Raw genomic sequence first — 14870 nt, 5'->3', positions numbered from 1 at the left:
ATTTGCAGTTGCTCAAAATCCTGTCCTTGTAATGTGTTGAGTTGGCAGCTACTCGGTGAACTATCTATTAAGCTGCTAACTATTATCTTAAACATTCTCTGACTTGTACTGTTATTGCCTTATCAGTAACTTGACGTACTGGAAGTCTTCACATTGGACATCCAATGGTGACTCTTGTTCTATTCGATACGCACCCATTAAAGTGGGCGTAACCTCGTAACTGTGAAAAGAGAGCCGATTGGTGGTTTAGGTGACAGCCGCTGTTCCTATTGGCGGACGGGGGTGTCCATCACTGGCCGGGGAGGCGGGGTCGGCATGCGGTTAGGATGCGGAGGTTGGAATAGTTGTTACGCGGACAGGACGGAGCCCGGGCGGCTGGTTCGGTGGAGGACTCGACGGGAAGAGGCCGAAGCCAGGTTTGTGCATTTGAAAAGGAATGAAAAAATTGTAAAGTATTTCTCATTGATTGTGGCCTTATTTTTTTTTTAAAAAGAAAGAGCCGGTTTCGCCCCTGCGGCCGAGTCTGTCCGGTACCCTTCTTGTGACGTTAGGAGGTGACTGCCGGGGAAGCTGCAGCAGGAGCAGCAGCGACTGAAATAACCTTGTACCTGCATTTCGGTCCAATGCATCCCTTCAGTGCAGAGTTATCGGCTGCAAACATGGCTTTATTTCATATGTTTAAAGTCAGGGGCATGCTATGAACCTGTCACCTTCAAACAAATGGAAAGCTAAAATAGTGACTGCTGTTGGACTACACGTTAATTCCATTTTACTCTGGCATTGCTGACCCTAAACTGATGACAATAAATGTTTCATCACTTTCTAGTGTTCTTTGTGGGGTTTTGTTTTGGTACAAAAGACAATCCAACCAGCAAGATTTGCTTGCCTGACAAGCAGTTTATTCGATTTCATAATCAGGAAATCAAAACAAAAAGCAGGAAGTGTTTCTTTTAGTTTAAACTCTTGATTAGATTTGTACAACATTGCCTTAAACTCTAAAATTGTATTCTTGCAAATAATTTACTCCTCACTTTTACCTTGCTGTGCAGCATTTTGAGGCTGGGAGGGGGGGGATAAGGTACCTTCAACCTCTGCATCAATTAGGTTGACCCTTTGTAACATAATGCTGGGAGATGTGCAAGATGTGGGGTAGCAGGTGTCAGCTTGACTCAGTTGCTAGTACTCTTGCTTCTACACATGTGATGTAGGTGGACATTTCAACACAGCACTGCATTGTCAGAGGCAACATCATTCCGATGAGAAGTTAGACCAAAGCCATCTGCCTTTCAGGTGGCATTTAAGAGATCCCGTGACATTATTTAAAGAAAAGTGGAGCGTTTTCCCAGTGTCCTGGACAATATTTATCCCTCAACCAACATCACCAAAACAGATTAATTGGTCATTGATCTTGATGTTTGTGGGGCCATGCTGTTTGCAGATTGGCTCCTGCATTTGTCACCAATGCAACAGTGACTACACTTCAGAAAAGGATTGCATTGGCTGTGAAGTGCTTTGGCATGTGAAAAGCTGTACATAAATGCAAGTTTGTTCTTTCTTTCATGGAGTGCCTGGTCTACCTTTTTTTTTTGCCCCATCCATAGCTCTCCCTGTGGGCAAATGAGCTCCTGTGAAGGCACAACTGAGATGAATTTCACTCAGCGATGGAATATGTGGCACAACTGTTGTGCCATCTTTTTCTGTGAAAGATACACTTTTGCTGCAGCCTTAAAGTATATTAGCAGGGAGAAAGCATTGCCACCTGAAATTGTTTTTTCTGCATGCCACTCTGTTGTGATGAGGAGACAGACTTTTAATTTTTGCACTCCATGCACAGTAGTTGCCATTGAAAGCTTGTCTCCCTTCCCTTTTTTAAAAATGTTACCTGTTAGGATTTTGCTGTTCAGGAACTGTTTGAAAAGGGGAAAAAAAACATTCATTCTTCATTCCAATGTCTGTCTCCTGAACTCTGCAAAAGAGACCTTCGCCTTTATTTCACAAAAGATGGTTGTATAAAATATGCATAACTATAGTTATATAGATCGATTATACTAAATCAGTATCGGAATGTTAAAGAAAATGTTTCACAAACAATATGCTAAATATCATAACCCAGATTGGTTTTCCTCCAGCTGGTCGCTGATGTGTGCTTTGATTTTGCCACATTCTTTGGCAAATAGGTTATTTTCAAGATAGCTTAAAACTTTATCTTTAGAATCATAGAATGGCTGCAGCACAGAAGGAGGCCATGTGGACCGTTGAGCCCGTGCCGGCTCTCTGCAAGAGCAATCCAGCTAGTCCCACTCCCCCGCCCTTCCCCGTAACCCTGCAAATTTTTTCCTTCATGTAGTTATCCAATTCCCTTTTGAAAGCTACGATTGAATCCGCCTCCACCACCCCGTCAGGCAGTGCATTCCAGATCATAAGTTTTTCCTCATGTCGCCTTTGGTTCTTTTGCCAATTACCTTAAATCTGCATCCTTTGGTTCTCGATCCTTCTGCCAATGGGAACAGCTCCTCTCTATCTATGCTGTCTGGACCCCTCATGACTTTGAACCTCTATCAAATCTCTTTTCAACCTCTTTTCAATATTCTGGAGTTGTACTTGATTACCTTTGGGAATATTTATGTTAAATTTCCCTTTAAATGGTAGGGGTAAAGTTCATGGAAGGGTAGATTGTAGCTTTGTGGACGGACCAGAATTGATGGGTTGGTGATCTTTTGTTATCGCGTGCATTATTTTCTTGCGTCATCATCTTGTCCTGGTCCATGGTCTCACTGGAAGCAGCCCTGCTTCTGAGTCATTATGCATATTGACTGGTGGCTCCCTGCTGCTGTTACTACAAATATCTCATCAAATCTGCACCACTGCAACTGGGGGTAGGGGTGGGAGTTGAGTCGAGTCAACACAGGCCAGAATCGTAAGCCTTTTTAAAAATGTTTTCAATGAACTAGTGGTTTTTCACCATTAAGCGAAGACTGACTATTAGAATTTTTCCACAATTACGTATATAGACAAAAATGGTGAAGCTTTACATATAAAATCAACATTTGGGAGAGAGCATAGATAGAGGAAGAAGATAGAGGAGAGCAAATATAGATTCATTAAATAAATGGATATGTACAAGTATAAGTGTTTTAGCTAGGGATAAACAGTGTAAGATATAAGCCTCACTTACTAAAACCTTTCTCTAACATGAACCTTTTGCATTCCAATATGGAGAAAACACCTGTGTTGGCATCATTTTTTTTGTTCAAGTTTTAAAATCTAATTTTCAAAAGCCAGCTGTTCCTTTTTTATGAAGATATGACAGATAATATCTACAGCAAATTAATTAACCAAGTGAATGTCTTTTTTGTTTAATTGGAAAATGTATCTAGTGCATTTCTGAAACTTGCTGTTGGCTCTTAGGAGCCTGTTATACTATGCACAAAATGTGTTCATATGTACTAATATTCTGATTGCATTAATATACTGCAGCACTGACCAAATGTGAGGCCGGTTCAGTATAGCAGACAAGAGATTTGGAATAGAATCAATCTAAATCTATTCTATTCTGTGATACTAAGCCAAATTCGAGTGGAAGCAATTGAAACAAAGCAGTACAGGAGGCATTTTTAACACTAAAAAATTTAAATGAAGTCAATTTGAATTAATAGTAATATACTGTGTGTTGATTCAATACCATAGGATTTTAAGTCTTCGGAGTCCTAATTATAGGTCAGATATGTAGTAAGATCATTTGTTAATCTGTCATCTGTATGCATTTTAAACTGTGCTTTGAGAGCAAATGTTTTATCTTGCACCTCTTAGAAATGGTACTCCAAAAAGTTGTAACTGTAAAGAGTTCCACCAAATATTGGTCGGCTGGGTCAGCACAGGCCAGGGATCAAACCTGGACCCTTCCTGTATGAACACCTCTTGTACACCACCATGTGGCTGGTTATAGAGCAGTTTTGGCGGATATGTTGGGAATGAGTTATGTGCCCATCCTCTGGTATCGTGTGACTAGGGAGAAATAGGAATAGGAAGGAGAATTTTTTTAAAAATTACAATCTTGCTTTTATTAAAATGTGATGTTTTATTCTCTGTAATTTTTAAGACAAAAATGGAAAGAATACCATTTTTAGCAAGAGGCCAAACCATCCCATTTCTTTTCATAGAACAACCCCACCCACCTGCCTTCTCACCAGATCCCTCAATCCTTTCTCTCCGGAAACACATCCAATTGTTTCTTGCATGGCCTTCCCTAGTAATGTATTTCTTGACTTTGGTATCCTTTGCATGAAAGATTTCCACCTGACTTCCCTCCTTACTCCTAACTTCCTAATTTTTCACGTGTGCCCCTGGTATTTGAACCATGGAGAGGTCATACGTAGAATCATAGGTCATACAAGTTGAGCACATACTAATTTTTGCAAGTCTACACTTGGCTCAGTTGGTAGCACCCATGCTTCTGCATCACAAGGTTAAAGGTTTGCGGCCTACTATGGGACTTGAGTACATAACCTAGGTTGACACTCGTACGTTATTGAGCGAGTGCTGTATTATCAGAGGTGCCATTGTTCAAATGAGATGTGAAACTTGAGATCTATCTGACTGTTAAGTTGGATGTTAAAACTGTAATGGAAAAATAGTAGGGTTGGTCTTCTGGAAGGAAACGGAGCCCTTTCATCTGATTTTATCCCATTTATCTTATGATCTTGTAGTGAGCTCTTGTGCCAAACAAAAGGTATGCCAACATGTAGAATGGGTATCCAGGAAGAGTTTGGATATTGAAACATTTAGATGCTGTAATGAAAGCAGAGTTTTTGCCCTGCGTCAAACAAGAAAAATTTCTGAATTTTAAGTCATATAGTTTTGGAACAACTGGAGTTGAGATGGAAGCTGACCTCCATTAACTAAACTTCAAGAGAAAACAGAGTCCAGTTATCTGTGAGAATGCAGGCAGGTTCTTTTGATCTGTAGAAGATCCACGGTGCAGAAATTTAGTTCTAAGTGCTAATCAAGTTATTGGCCCATTCAAGACCAATGGGTATTATATGTGGCCTCAAGCTTCAGTCAGTCACACAATGGAATTGTTTCAATTGCTGGCCCATGTTATATGTGAGCTTGCAGATAAATGGATTAGATCCTAAATAGGTGAACCATCAAAGGAGCTTTCTTCTAAGAAGAGTTCAGGTTGTGCATTGTTTAGAAGCATTGAAGGATATGTGAGAACTGGACAAGATGCAAGTTCATTCAGTGGCTGGCAAATGTCAAAAGCAAACATTACATCAAAGAAAGGGCACCCAATATCATTCACTGTCTGTCCCATGATTTTCATTTCCCTGCTTCACTCTGCCTATACCATGACCATGAAGGACTCCATGTGAGTCATTGCCATGTAGCATCCATCAGAGGCTCAGTCAAAAGAATCTGAAAAGAACAACGGATATGGAGTATCTTTTTTTGGTTTGCTTTGAAAACATTTATGTATTGTGTAAGTCAAGTATTGTGCTACTAGTTTCTTGCTGTGTCTTTCTGCTTCTGTTGAACTTAAATGTAAGCTATTAGTTTTAGCCTGAATGCATGTCTGACTCAGTGGTATCTGCAACCTTTTGGATTGGCCAGGAGAAAGTAGTGGGTGTCCCTTGCAGTTCTGAGGCACGTTCTCTCACTCGAGACACACGTAACAATCTAGGTTTCCATTCATAGGTGAAACAGGGGCCTGTAGGCTCTTTTTGCATTGATGAGCCCGGATGTATGTGATCTTATCCATATCTGTCTTGCGTGTAATCTTGATGCACACGTTATCCCCCCAGTCTGCGTTGAGGATGTTAATCCGCTGGACCTGATGGCTTACATCCTAGGGTTCTTAGAGGTGGCTGCAGAGATAGTGGATGCATTGGTTGTAATCTTTCAAAATTCCCTAGATTCTAGAACGGTCCCAGCGCATTGGAAGGTAGTAAATGTAACCCTGCTATTCAAAATAGGAGGGAGCGAGAAAACCGGGAACAACAGGCCAGTTAGCCTAACATCAGTTTTCAGAAAAATGCTGGAATCAATTATTAAGAAAGTGGTAACAGGGCACTTAGAAAATCATAATATGATTAGGCAGAGTCAACATGGTTTTATGAAAGGGAAATCATGTTTGACAAACCTATTAGAGTTTTTTGAGGATGTAACTAGCAGGATAGATAAAGGGGAACCAGTAGCTGTAGTATATTTGGATTTTCAAAAGGCATTAAATAAGTTGCCACCTAAAAGGTTGTTACACAAGATAATGGCTTGTGGGGTTGGGGGTAATATATTAGCATGGATAGAGGTTTTATTTAACGGACAGAAACAGAGAGTAGGGATAAACGGGTCATTTTCAGGTTGGCAGGCTGTAAATAGTGGGGTGCCGCAAGGATCAGTGCTTGGGCCTCAGCTATTTACAATCTATATTAATGTCTAAAATGCAATAACCGAGTTTAATGTATCCAAGTTTGCTGACGATACAAAGCTAGGTGGGAAAGTAAGCTGTGAGGAGGACATAGAGTCTGCAAAGAACATAAGAAATAGGAGCAGGAGTAGGCCATATGGCCCCTCGAGCCTGCTCCACCATTCAAACAGATCATGGCTGATCTTTGACCTCAACTCCACTTTCCCGCCGGATTCCCCTAGAATCCAAAAATCTATCCATTTCAGCCTTGAATATATTCAATGACTTAGCTTGCACAGCCCTCTGGGGTAGAGAATTCCAAAGATTCAAAACCCTCTGCATGAAGGAATTCCTCCTCATCTCAGTTTTGAATGGCCGACCCTGTATCCTGCGATTATGCCCCCTAAACTCTCTAGCCAGGGGAAACAATCTCTCAGCATCTACCCTGTCAAGCCCCCTCAGAATCTTATATGTTTCAATGCGATCACCTCTCAGTCTTCTAAACTCCAGAGAATATAGGCCCATTTTACTCAACCTCTCTTCATAGGACAACCCTCTCATCCCAGGAATTAATCTAGTGAACTGTCGTTCCTTAGATAAGGAGACCAAAACTGTACACAATACTCCAGGTGAGGACTCCCACAACTGTAGTAAAACTTCCTTACTCTTGTACTCCAACCCCCTTGCCATAAAGGCCAACATGCCATTTGCCTTCCTGTTTGCTTGCTGTACCTGCATACTAACTTTTTGTGTTTCTTGTATGAGGACACCCAAGTCTCTCTGAACACCAACATTTAATAGTTTCTCACCATTTAAAAAATATTCTGTTTTACTATTCTTCCTACCAAAGTGAATAACCTCACATTTCTGCACATTATACTCCATCTGCCACCTTCTTGCCCACTCACTTAACCTGTCTCTACCCCAGAGGGCTGTGCATGCTCAGTCATTGAGTATATTCAAAGCTCAGCTAGGTAGACTTTTGGACTCTAAGGGAATCAAGGGATAATGGGATTGGGCGGGAAAGTGGAAGATCAGCTGTGATCTTATTGAATGGCGGAGCAGGCTCGAGGGGCCGTATGGCCTACCCCTCCTATTATGGTCTTAAAGAAATTACGACAGAAAAAAAATCAACTTCTATATTTACAAAATACATGCTTGCCAAGCAAGCGCTTCCTGTATTGGGCGTTACTTGCATTTGACTGAATGAGGCCACCAATAATGTCAGAGAGGCTATTTTTACACCCTCTTTAAACTGACGCTGAAATCCACACATAGGGTTGAAATTGATCTTACAATTTTAAGGATAAGCAAGCTATGATATAGAGCTATAATAACTAGTTAGCAATCCAATCCTCATGTGCTCTCAAGCCTGTGAAAGCTTACTATGATTTCATGAAAGGGACCTGTCCCTTCATGTGAATTCCGAAGAAGTATCAGCTGTACTGAAATAACGTTCTTCCCTACAGGGTGCTGAATAATCCTTCTGATATTCCCGTAAGTGCTTGTGCTTTGGAAACGAGTAGTAGCTGCCTTCCAACTTCTCTGCAAAGACAATTGTTACAGCTGCTGCTTTTCCTGGGGTGTGTCTTCCATTCAATAGCATCTTTGTGCAATGTTAAGCTACTTTTATACTTAGTTAAGTATCACTGACTGCTTGCATGAGCCTTGCACAGTTAGTGGCGACCCCAAAGTAAACTGGATGAATTTATGACTGCTGGCTGCCAGGAGGACCATATTTCCTTTTTATAAAAATGTATTCCAGGGCACCAGCCTCGGAAAATTCTGCCTTTACTGTCATTATCAGCAGCTGCGCAGGAGCTAGTGGCACTAGCATGGTACTTAGCCCGATATAACGGCAGCTTCAACATGCCCTTCAATTCCCCAGCACATGTTCTAAGTGTTTTCTGTGTTTTGAACTTGAATGATAATAGGTGGTTGCCTGCCAAGTTATTTCTTTGAGTGCTGCTTGAAGTGCAAAAACCACAGTTCAGTTCTTTATCGACACAGGCAGCTATTAGAAAATCGATGATGTGGTTCTACACTTTCACACGTGACATATTGAGCTGGTGGGTTACCGTATCTTCGAGGTACTGTTTTTCAGAGAAGACCATGGAAGGAAAATTCATAGTTGGCTTTTACCAAGCTATTGATGCTGCTGTTTATAAAATAGCATTCAAGATTTTAACAAATTTCATCATCAATGGTAAATCTGTGTTTTGTTTTATTTTGGGGTGGGTGGTGAGTTAAAGCTTTCTTTCCCCTCTTATCCTTTCATTGTCTCCTCACCCCAAACACCATCGGTGGCCGACAGTCCAGGCAACTTTCCCTTGCCGCTCTGCCAGTGTTCTGAAACCTACCACTGGGAGGTGCATGACAGCATACTGGTGATGACTTTGCTGTTAACCCTCCACATGTGTCCCTACCCCCCCCCCCCCCCCCCCCCCGGACTTCATCTCCACCACAATGTGTCATACCCTGGTTATTTACTACTTTAGTTTATGGGTGGGAAGGTCAAATGATGACGAACTCTCCAGCACTAAAGAGATCAGCCAGTCTAATTAATACGTTAAACTCCTGGCCTGTAAAGTGAAGTGACATGATGGCCCTACCCCTTCTAGAAACTCTCCAGATGTGGAATGAGACTGCTGAGACAATTCACATGCTGATACAAGTTGCTTCACCAAGCTGGTAATTCTCTCCACAGGCCCTGTAAACACATGGATAAACCCTTGACCAAGCAAATAATAATGTTGAAGTTCTTGTAAGCATCACCACCAATAGCGTACATTCAAATAATGCTTTAGCAAAGCAAAACGACTCATGGTCTTAATAGGTGGGTGTCAGACTTGGCTGGGGTGGCAGTGAGGAGAAATGACCAAAAGCCCAATTGAAAGAGGTAGATTTTAAGGAGGTTTTGAAAGGTAGTGAGATCTAGAGTTTGGGGGCCACCAAGAGTAGAGCGGAAGATGGAAGAAACGCACAGTAGAGCAGATTTTGAAGAGTGGAGGGCACGGATAGGGACCATTCCTTGACTTCACTTGCATCTTAATTGATGCCCCTTCGCCTATTTGTGCAGTTAATTTGTAACCTAACTCTAAACATCAAAGATAAAAGAACATGACTTTTCATTAGAAACTAGTGTGGCATTGCCTCCCTGTATTTAAAATCCATAAAAACATTTACAAAATTTGACTTATAAACTGGACTGTACAGTAATAATTTAATACCTTTGTAAAACTGAGTGTAAAAATCTTCGTTTAATTTTTATTTATAACACAAACAAATGTAGTCCCTAATCCTAACAAAGTGCTTCGGAAAGCCATTTAACGGTTTTAAAATCTAAAGCTCAAAGATCCCAACTGCAGATGCAGATTTCTGAGCACTTCATCCTCTTGCTCCCATGCTTTTTGTTGCTACTAGCTGTAATATTCACCCTTTCCATGTGATGACTAATAAATTGAGGCATTTTCCAGAACTGGTTTGATAGGTTGCGTCGCTAACTGTCAATGGGTGTTTCACTATCTGCGCTACAGGATAAATATGAAATTGTGTTTTGTTTTAAAAAGAGAGGTGACTGGAATTGTTACTGCATAATCCCAAATGTCTCTGCTTCTTCCCCTTACCTCTCGTGACTTATTCATGAACTTTAAAAAAAAATAATTATTTAGTATTTAGCTATTTTTTCCACACTTTTATTCAAGTTGTGTTTCTTGGTGGTTTTTGGATAGTATGTTGAAATTTATTCGCATGCTGTAAAACCAGTTTGTTTCACAGTTTGAAAAAAAATCATGATTTCCATTGTGTGAGCCCAATATTTGTTTTAAATCATTTGTATATTTTAAAAAAAGGAAAACATTCTGCTTCTACCTGTTTATCTGACCATGGAGGAAGTTACCAGCTAATACAGTAAATGGCTGCTGATATAGTCAACACGTGTTCTGCTCACTGGCACTTTAAACATTTAGAATTCTAATTTTAAACACCTATATTTAAAGTGCTGGAGGCAGAGCATCAGGACAAGGGCATGTGGGGAGAAGCAGAACATTGGGACTTGTTCAGCTGTGAGGCAGTTGGGAAGAGAGAATCATCAGGACTCTTGCGCAAGTCAGCCTATGGTATGGATAGCATGAAAATTTGTACACTTTATTTGAGAGTCCTGGATCATGTGAAACATACTGTGCACAAAATATACCAATTTTACGGTATATTTTGTGAGAACAATGTACATTTTGTTTAAATGAAGATTGTGGGAGTGTCTGATATTTTCAGAGTTATTCGCCATTTACTTTCAGGCACCTGTTTAGTTTTCAGACGTGAATTTTGCTGTGCGCAGATTGGCTGCTGGGTTTGCCTACATGACAGCAGTGACTACACTTCAAAAGTACTTCATTGGCAGTCAAGTGCTTTGGGACGTCCTGAGGATGTGAAAGGCACTATGTAAATTAAAATTCTTTCTCTGAAAGGGAATGATGTAAGTACTTGGGAATAGAATGTCACCCAGTGTCAGCACCCACGACTTTGAGTCAGGGTTAGAAGGGTAAATTTCTCTACACTGATGCAGCAATCCCATGGATTAATGCCAAACTCAGAGCGCACGTCACTAGCCAGGTAGGTGTGACTGTTAGTGAAAAAATTATGACAAGTGTGTTCATGCCCAGTGGGAGCTGAGCTTGTTTGATATCCAAGCTCCTAGAAAAGAAGTAGATTCATATTGTTAGAGCTGAAAAATCAAATGTTCATTTCATAAAATAAACCTCGTCATTCAAAACTTTGAATGGGACCCAAATCTCCCTCCGTTTTTGGTCCTCTTTTAATGAGTCCTAAGGTGAAAAAAAGCCTGTTTAAAAATAAAACATTCAATTGACTCAACTTTCCTTCATTCTTGTATCCGGCACTCCTCTTGCAGAGTTTCTCTTTCCCTTCCCACCAATGGAATTTTCATTTGCTGGTGCCTCCACAGTAACTGAGGTTAATGCATTCTGGAATTATTTTCTTTTACGAGCTATTCATATAGTATGGACAACAATTTTATCAAAATAAAAGTACTTCATATTTGAACAAGCAGTTCCCATGTGTTTCGAGCCTTACTGTAAGAACTCTGCTCGTAGGGTGACTTTCTTTTTGGGAGAGCGTAACAACATTAAGTACTTCTCCGTGCTACAGTATCTGCTGGCTGTTGTGCAGCTTGTATAAATACTGAAACTTACTCCATTTCCAAAAAGCAGAGTGAAGAACAGGAAAACGCTTCTACACTCTGAAAAGGGCAGTAATATCCTTCCTATGAGAACCGTGCACAGAACTTCTGATGAGGTCTAACCGTGTGTACTCTGTCCCTTTGCTAATAAAACCCAGTGCTTTACTTACCTTTTTCCACAGCAGCCAAACATCAGTATCTCCAAACTGCACTTCTGGTGTAAGGCATCTTTTCTCTCCAATAGCAGTTAGCACCAAAGTAAAGCACACCTTTAGTTGCCTGCATCATTTGTGGATGGTTGAACATCGTTCCTGAGAGTGACATATATTTATATTTTAGCATTATTATGCAGTACTTTGTAAAGAGAGTTGAAATATTGTATGTATTTGTTCCCAAAGTTATGCTGTTGATTAAACTCTCAACAAAAGCTTTCTGATTAAGAACATATTTTTGTTTTATTTTTTCACCTTCAGAAACTCAAATCAGAAGGCCTAGTAATTAGAATAATTGGGACCAGTTGAGTCCTGCAGAACTGAATAATCCAGCATTCAGCTGAGCTATATTATGGGTTTGGCCTCATATTATTCAGCTAAATAATGACGTGGGGTAGCAGGTGCTGTTTGAAAGGAGGTTTGGAACACCAATGATAATCAAGGTGTATCTTTTTTTTTTCAGTGAAACACAAACTGAAGTTGAAGGCGGAAAACTACATTGAGGTCCAGCCATTTAGAGCACGGTCCCAACAGCAGCTTTAAGATGGCAGGATTCCTAGACAATTTTCGCTGGCCAGAATTTGAATGTATTGATTGGGGAGAAAGCAGAAATACTATTGCTTCTATAGTTGCAGGGATGTTGGTAAGTTCTGTGAATAAATTTAATTTGTAACCAGGTGATTTTTTTTTTCAGTGCCTCACTTTGTAGATGTATCCAACGTGGCTATATACTTTTTGAAAACTATAAATTATATGCTAGTGATCCATGACATGGAGAAAGAGAAAATTAATGATTCTCGTGACACTGTTATACGTAGAAATTACGACATTCGGCCCAACCTGTCTGTGTCAGCGTTTACATTCCATGCGTACAAATAGTCCTAATCATTTTTATCTGTCCTGTTACTGGATATATTCATCATATACAGTTCACCCTCATGGTGAAATGCTATTTGAGAACTGAAATGCATTTATATAAAGGAACCTTATAATGAGCGTCCCATTAACTGTGAACACTATTGAACCGTACTTGAATCTATGGAGAAAGCTCATTTTATTCCTTTAAAATGTCCAACTTTTACATTCAGGCTAAAAGTAAGAGATTAACCTTCAAGCAAGATATTACACAGGAGCAATGGAACACCAAAACACGGTATAGATACTAGAATCAGTTCACCAGGGTTTAAAATGTCTTTTTAAAATGCAGTTCATACAACGTAAGTTATGCAATGTAGCTTTTGATTGTTTTTTTCCCACCTTCGATGATTCAGTGGTGTTTGTGGGCGAAGTGATTCTTATGTTGGCCCAGGGGGGTCCACGTATTAGTTCCAGAAACTGAAATGGTTGTTAAGAAAAGCCTTCAGTATATAATCTGGACAAAGGCCTATGGGAAAAAAATAATTACCAATGAAATTCACACACCGTGGACTATTATGTGTATAAAATCAATTGCCATGTAGATGTTTACACCATGAAAATGTATTTGCTTGACTACGTGTAATCTGATTTGCACCTAGGATAAAGCTGCTGCATCTTGGTTAATCTACAGAATAAAGAAACCTGCCTGCATCTTTCAGACAGCTGGGCCCCAGTCTCCATTTTGAAGTTTAGTTAGGAAAGGCTATTTCAATATTATCTCTAAGTATTTCTAGAACATTTGCCCTATATATCTACAATCATAAAATTATCTGTAGAATTACTTAGAGCACCACTTTTAAATTGTGTTTGTAGAATGCGAATTTAAGCATTGCACTGCAGCAGGCTTTCTGGGCCACCTCCATTTTTTTTGAGGACTGGGGTATGAGATAATTAATTGGCAGAAAAGAAATACTACCTAGAAATTCAAAATTGTCTTCACTCGCTCCTTTTGGGTCATACCATAGGAAGCTACAACTGTATCATAGATAACTACTCCATTCCCTCCCCCATCTTAACTAAAAATAAATACAGTTTAGTTTCAAAGAAGTCTCTTTTTATAGGGCTCCACTGTAAAGACTTCCTTGAGTGTGTAAATTGGGTCATTGCGACCAGCAGCTCAATATAGAACTGCATAGAACATCTTTGATCCTTTAGACACTGGTCTTTTCTTCCCCTCCCTCCAATCAACAACACCACCATACTGTACTAGTCTCTACCAAGTACATAAGTACCACAATTTTAGACACAGTAATTGATCTAAGCCTGGCATTTTGATCCTGATCTAGTCCTTAGCAGTTCTTCTAGGGGCTAAGAAAAATATTTTTACTGTGCTAGCTGAAGGATTAATTTGCATTCCCTCAAATTTATCTCTGTGGCTTGCAGAGGTTCTCTAATCATTTAGTGTGTGAAAATTAAACTATTTTAATCAGACTTGGAAGTGTATGGAAAGCACCTGGGAGTGAAAAAGAAGATAACTGATGAGCATCCCACATTACAATCATAGCACAAGGGGTTGTTCAGATGTATTGCAAAGGGAAGAGTCTAAATGGCTGTATGCAAAGAATGTAACTGCAAAGAGGGAAGGCGTACTCAACTGGGATTTAAGGTATTAGAAATTGGTATGTAATAAAGTTGAAGCAATTCATTTTTTTTTGTATGTGCATGTACATATGCTTGTTACTCTATTTGGAAATCAACTATAGTTTTTACAAGGAAAAAAACCCTATGCACTATAGGACCTTAATACATGTGCACGTGAAAATGGGATGCTGTTTGTGAGACAGACCTGCCTTGAGATAGTGGGGCCAATTTTCGGATGGCGGAGTGGGGGTGGGCTCGTAAAATGGTGGAAACCCGGAGCAAGGTTCGGAGCCTGGCTCCAACCCTCTGACTTCCGGGTTCCCCAGTGACACGTTCAGGTGCGCGCGCAGCTTCCGAATGTGGGGCTCCCACCGGCAATTAAAGCCGGCGGGATGATCGTTTTCATAGGTAGATAGTTGAGGTACTTGAGAGACCTCATTGAGTGGAGATTTTGGCAGGGGTGCAATTTTGAAGGATCCTCAGCGTGTTTCCTGTGCTGTGGGAAACACTCCCTGTTGGATCAGACGTGATTCAGCCAGCAGCCAGTGAGAGATGCAAA

General features: G+C 40.4%; 1 protein-coding gene across 1 annotated transcript in view; it reads left to right on the top strand.

The window, feature by feature from the left end:
- Positions 1-303: 303 nt before the first annotated feature.
- LOC137326993 (transmembrane protein 50B) overlaps positions 304-14870 on the top strand; it is a 52184-nt gene continuing 37617 nt past the window's right edge. Inside the window, exons 1-2 of the mRNA XM_067992373.1 lie at positions 304-416; positions 12276-12455. Of these exons, the coding sequence (XP_067848474.1) occupies positions 12357-12455 (99 nt within the window). The 5' untranslated portion in view covers positions 304-416; positions 12276-12356. The remainder of the gene's footprint in view (positions 417-12275; positions 12456-14870) is intronic.

This window comes from Heptranchias perlo, chromosome 11 (assembly GCF_035084215.1).
Source record: "Heptranchias perlo isolate sHepPer1 chromosome 11, sHepPer1.hap1, whole genome shotgun sequence".
Lineage (NCBI taxonomy): Eukaryota > Metazoa > Chordata > Chondrichthyes > Hexanchiformes > Hexanchidae > Heptranchias > Heptranchias perlo.
This window is presented reverse-complemented; position numbering and strand designations above follow the sequence as displayed.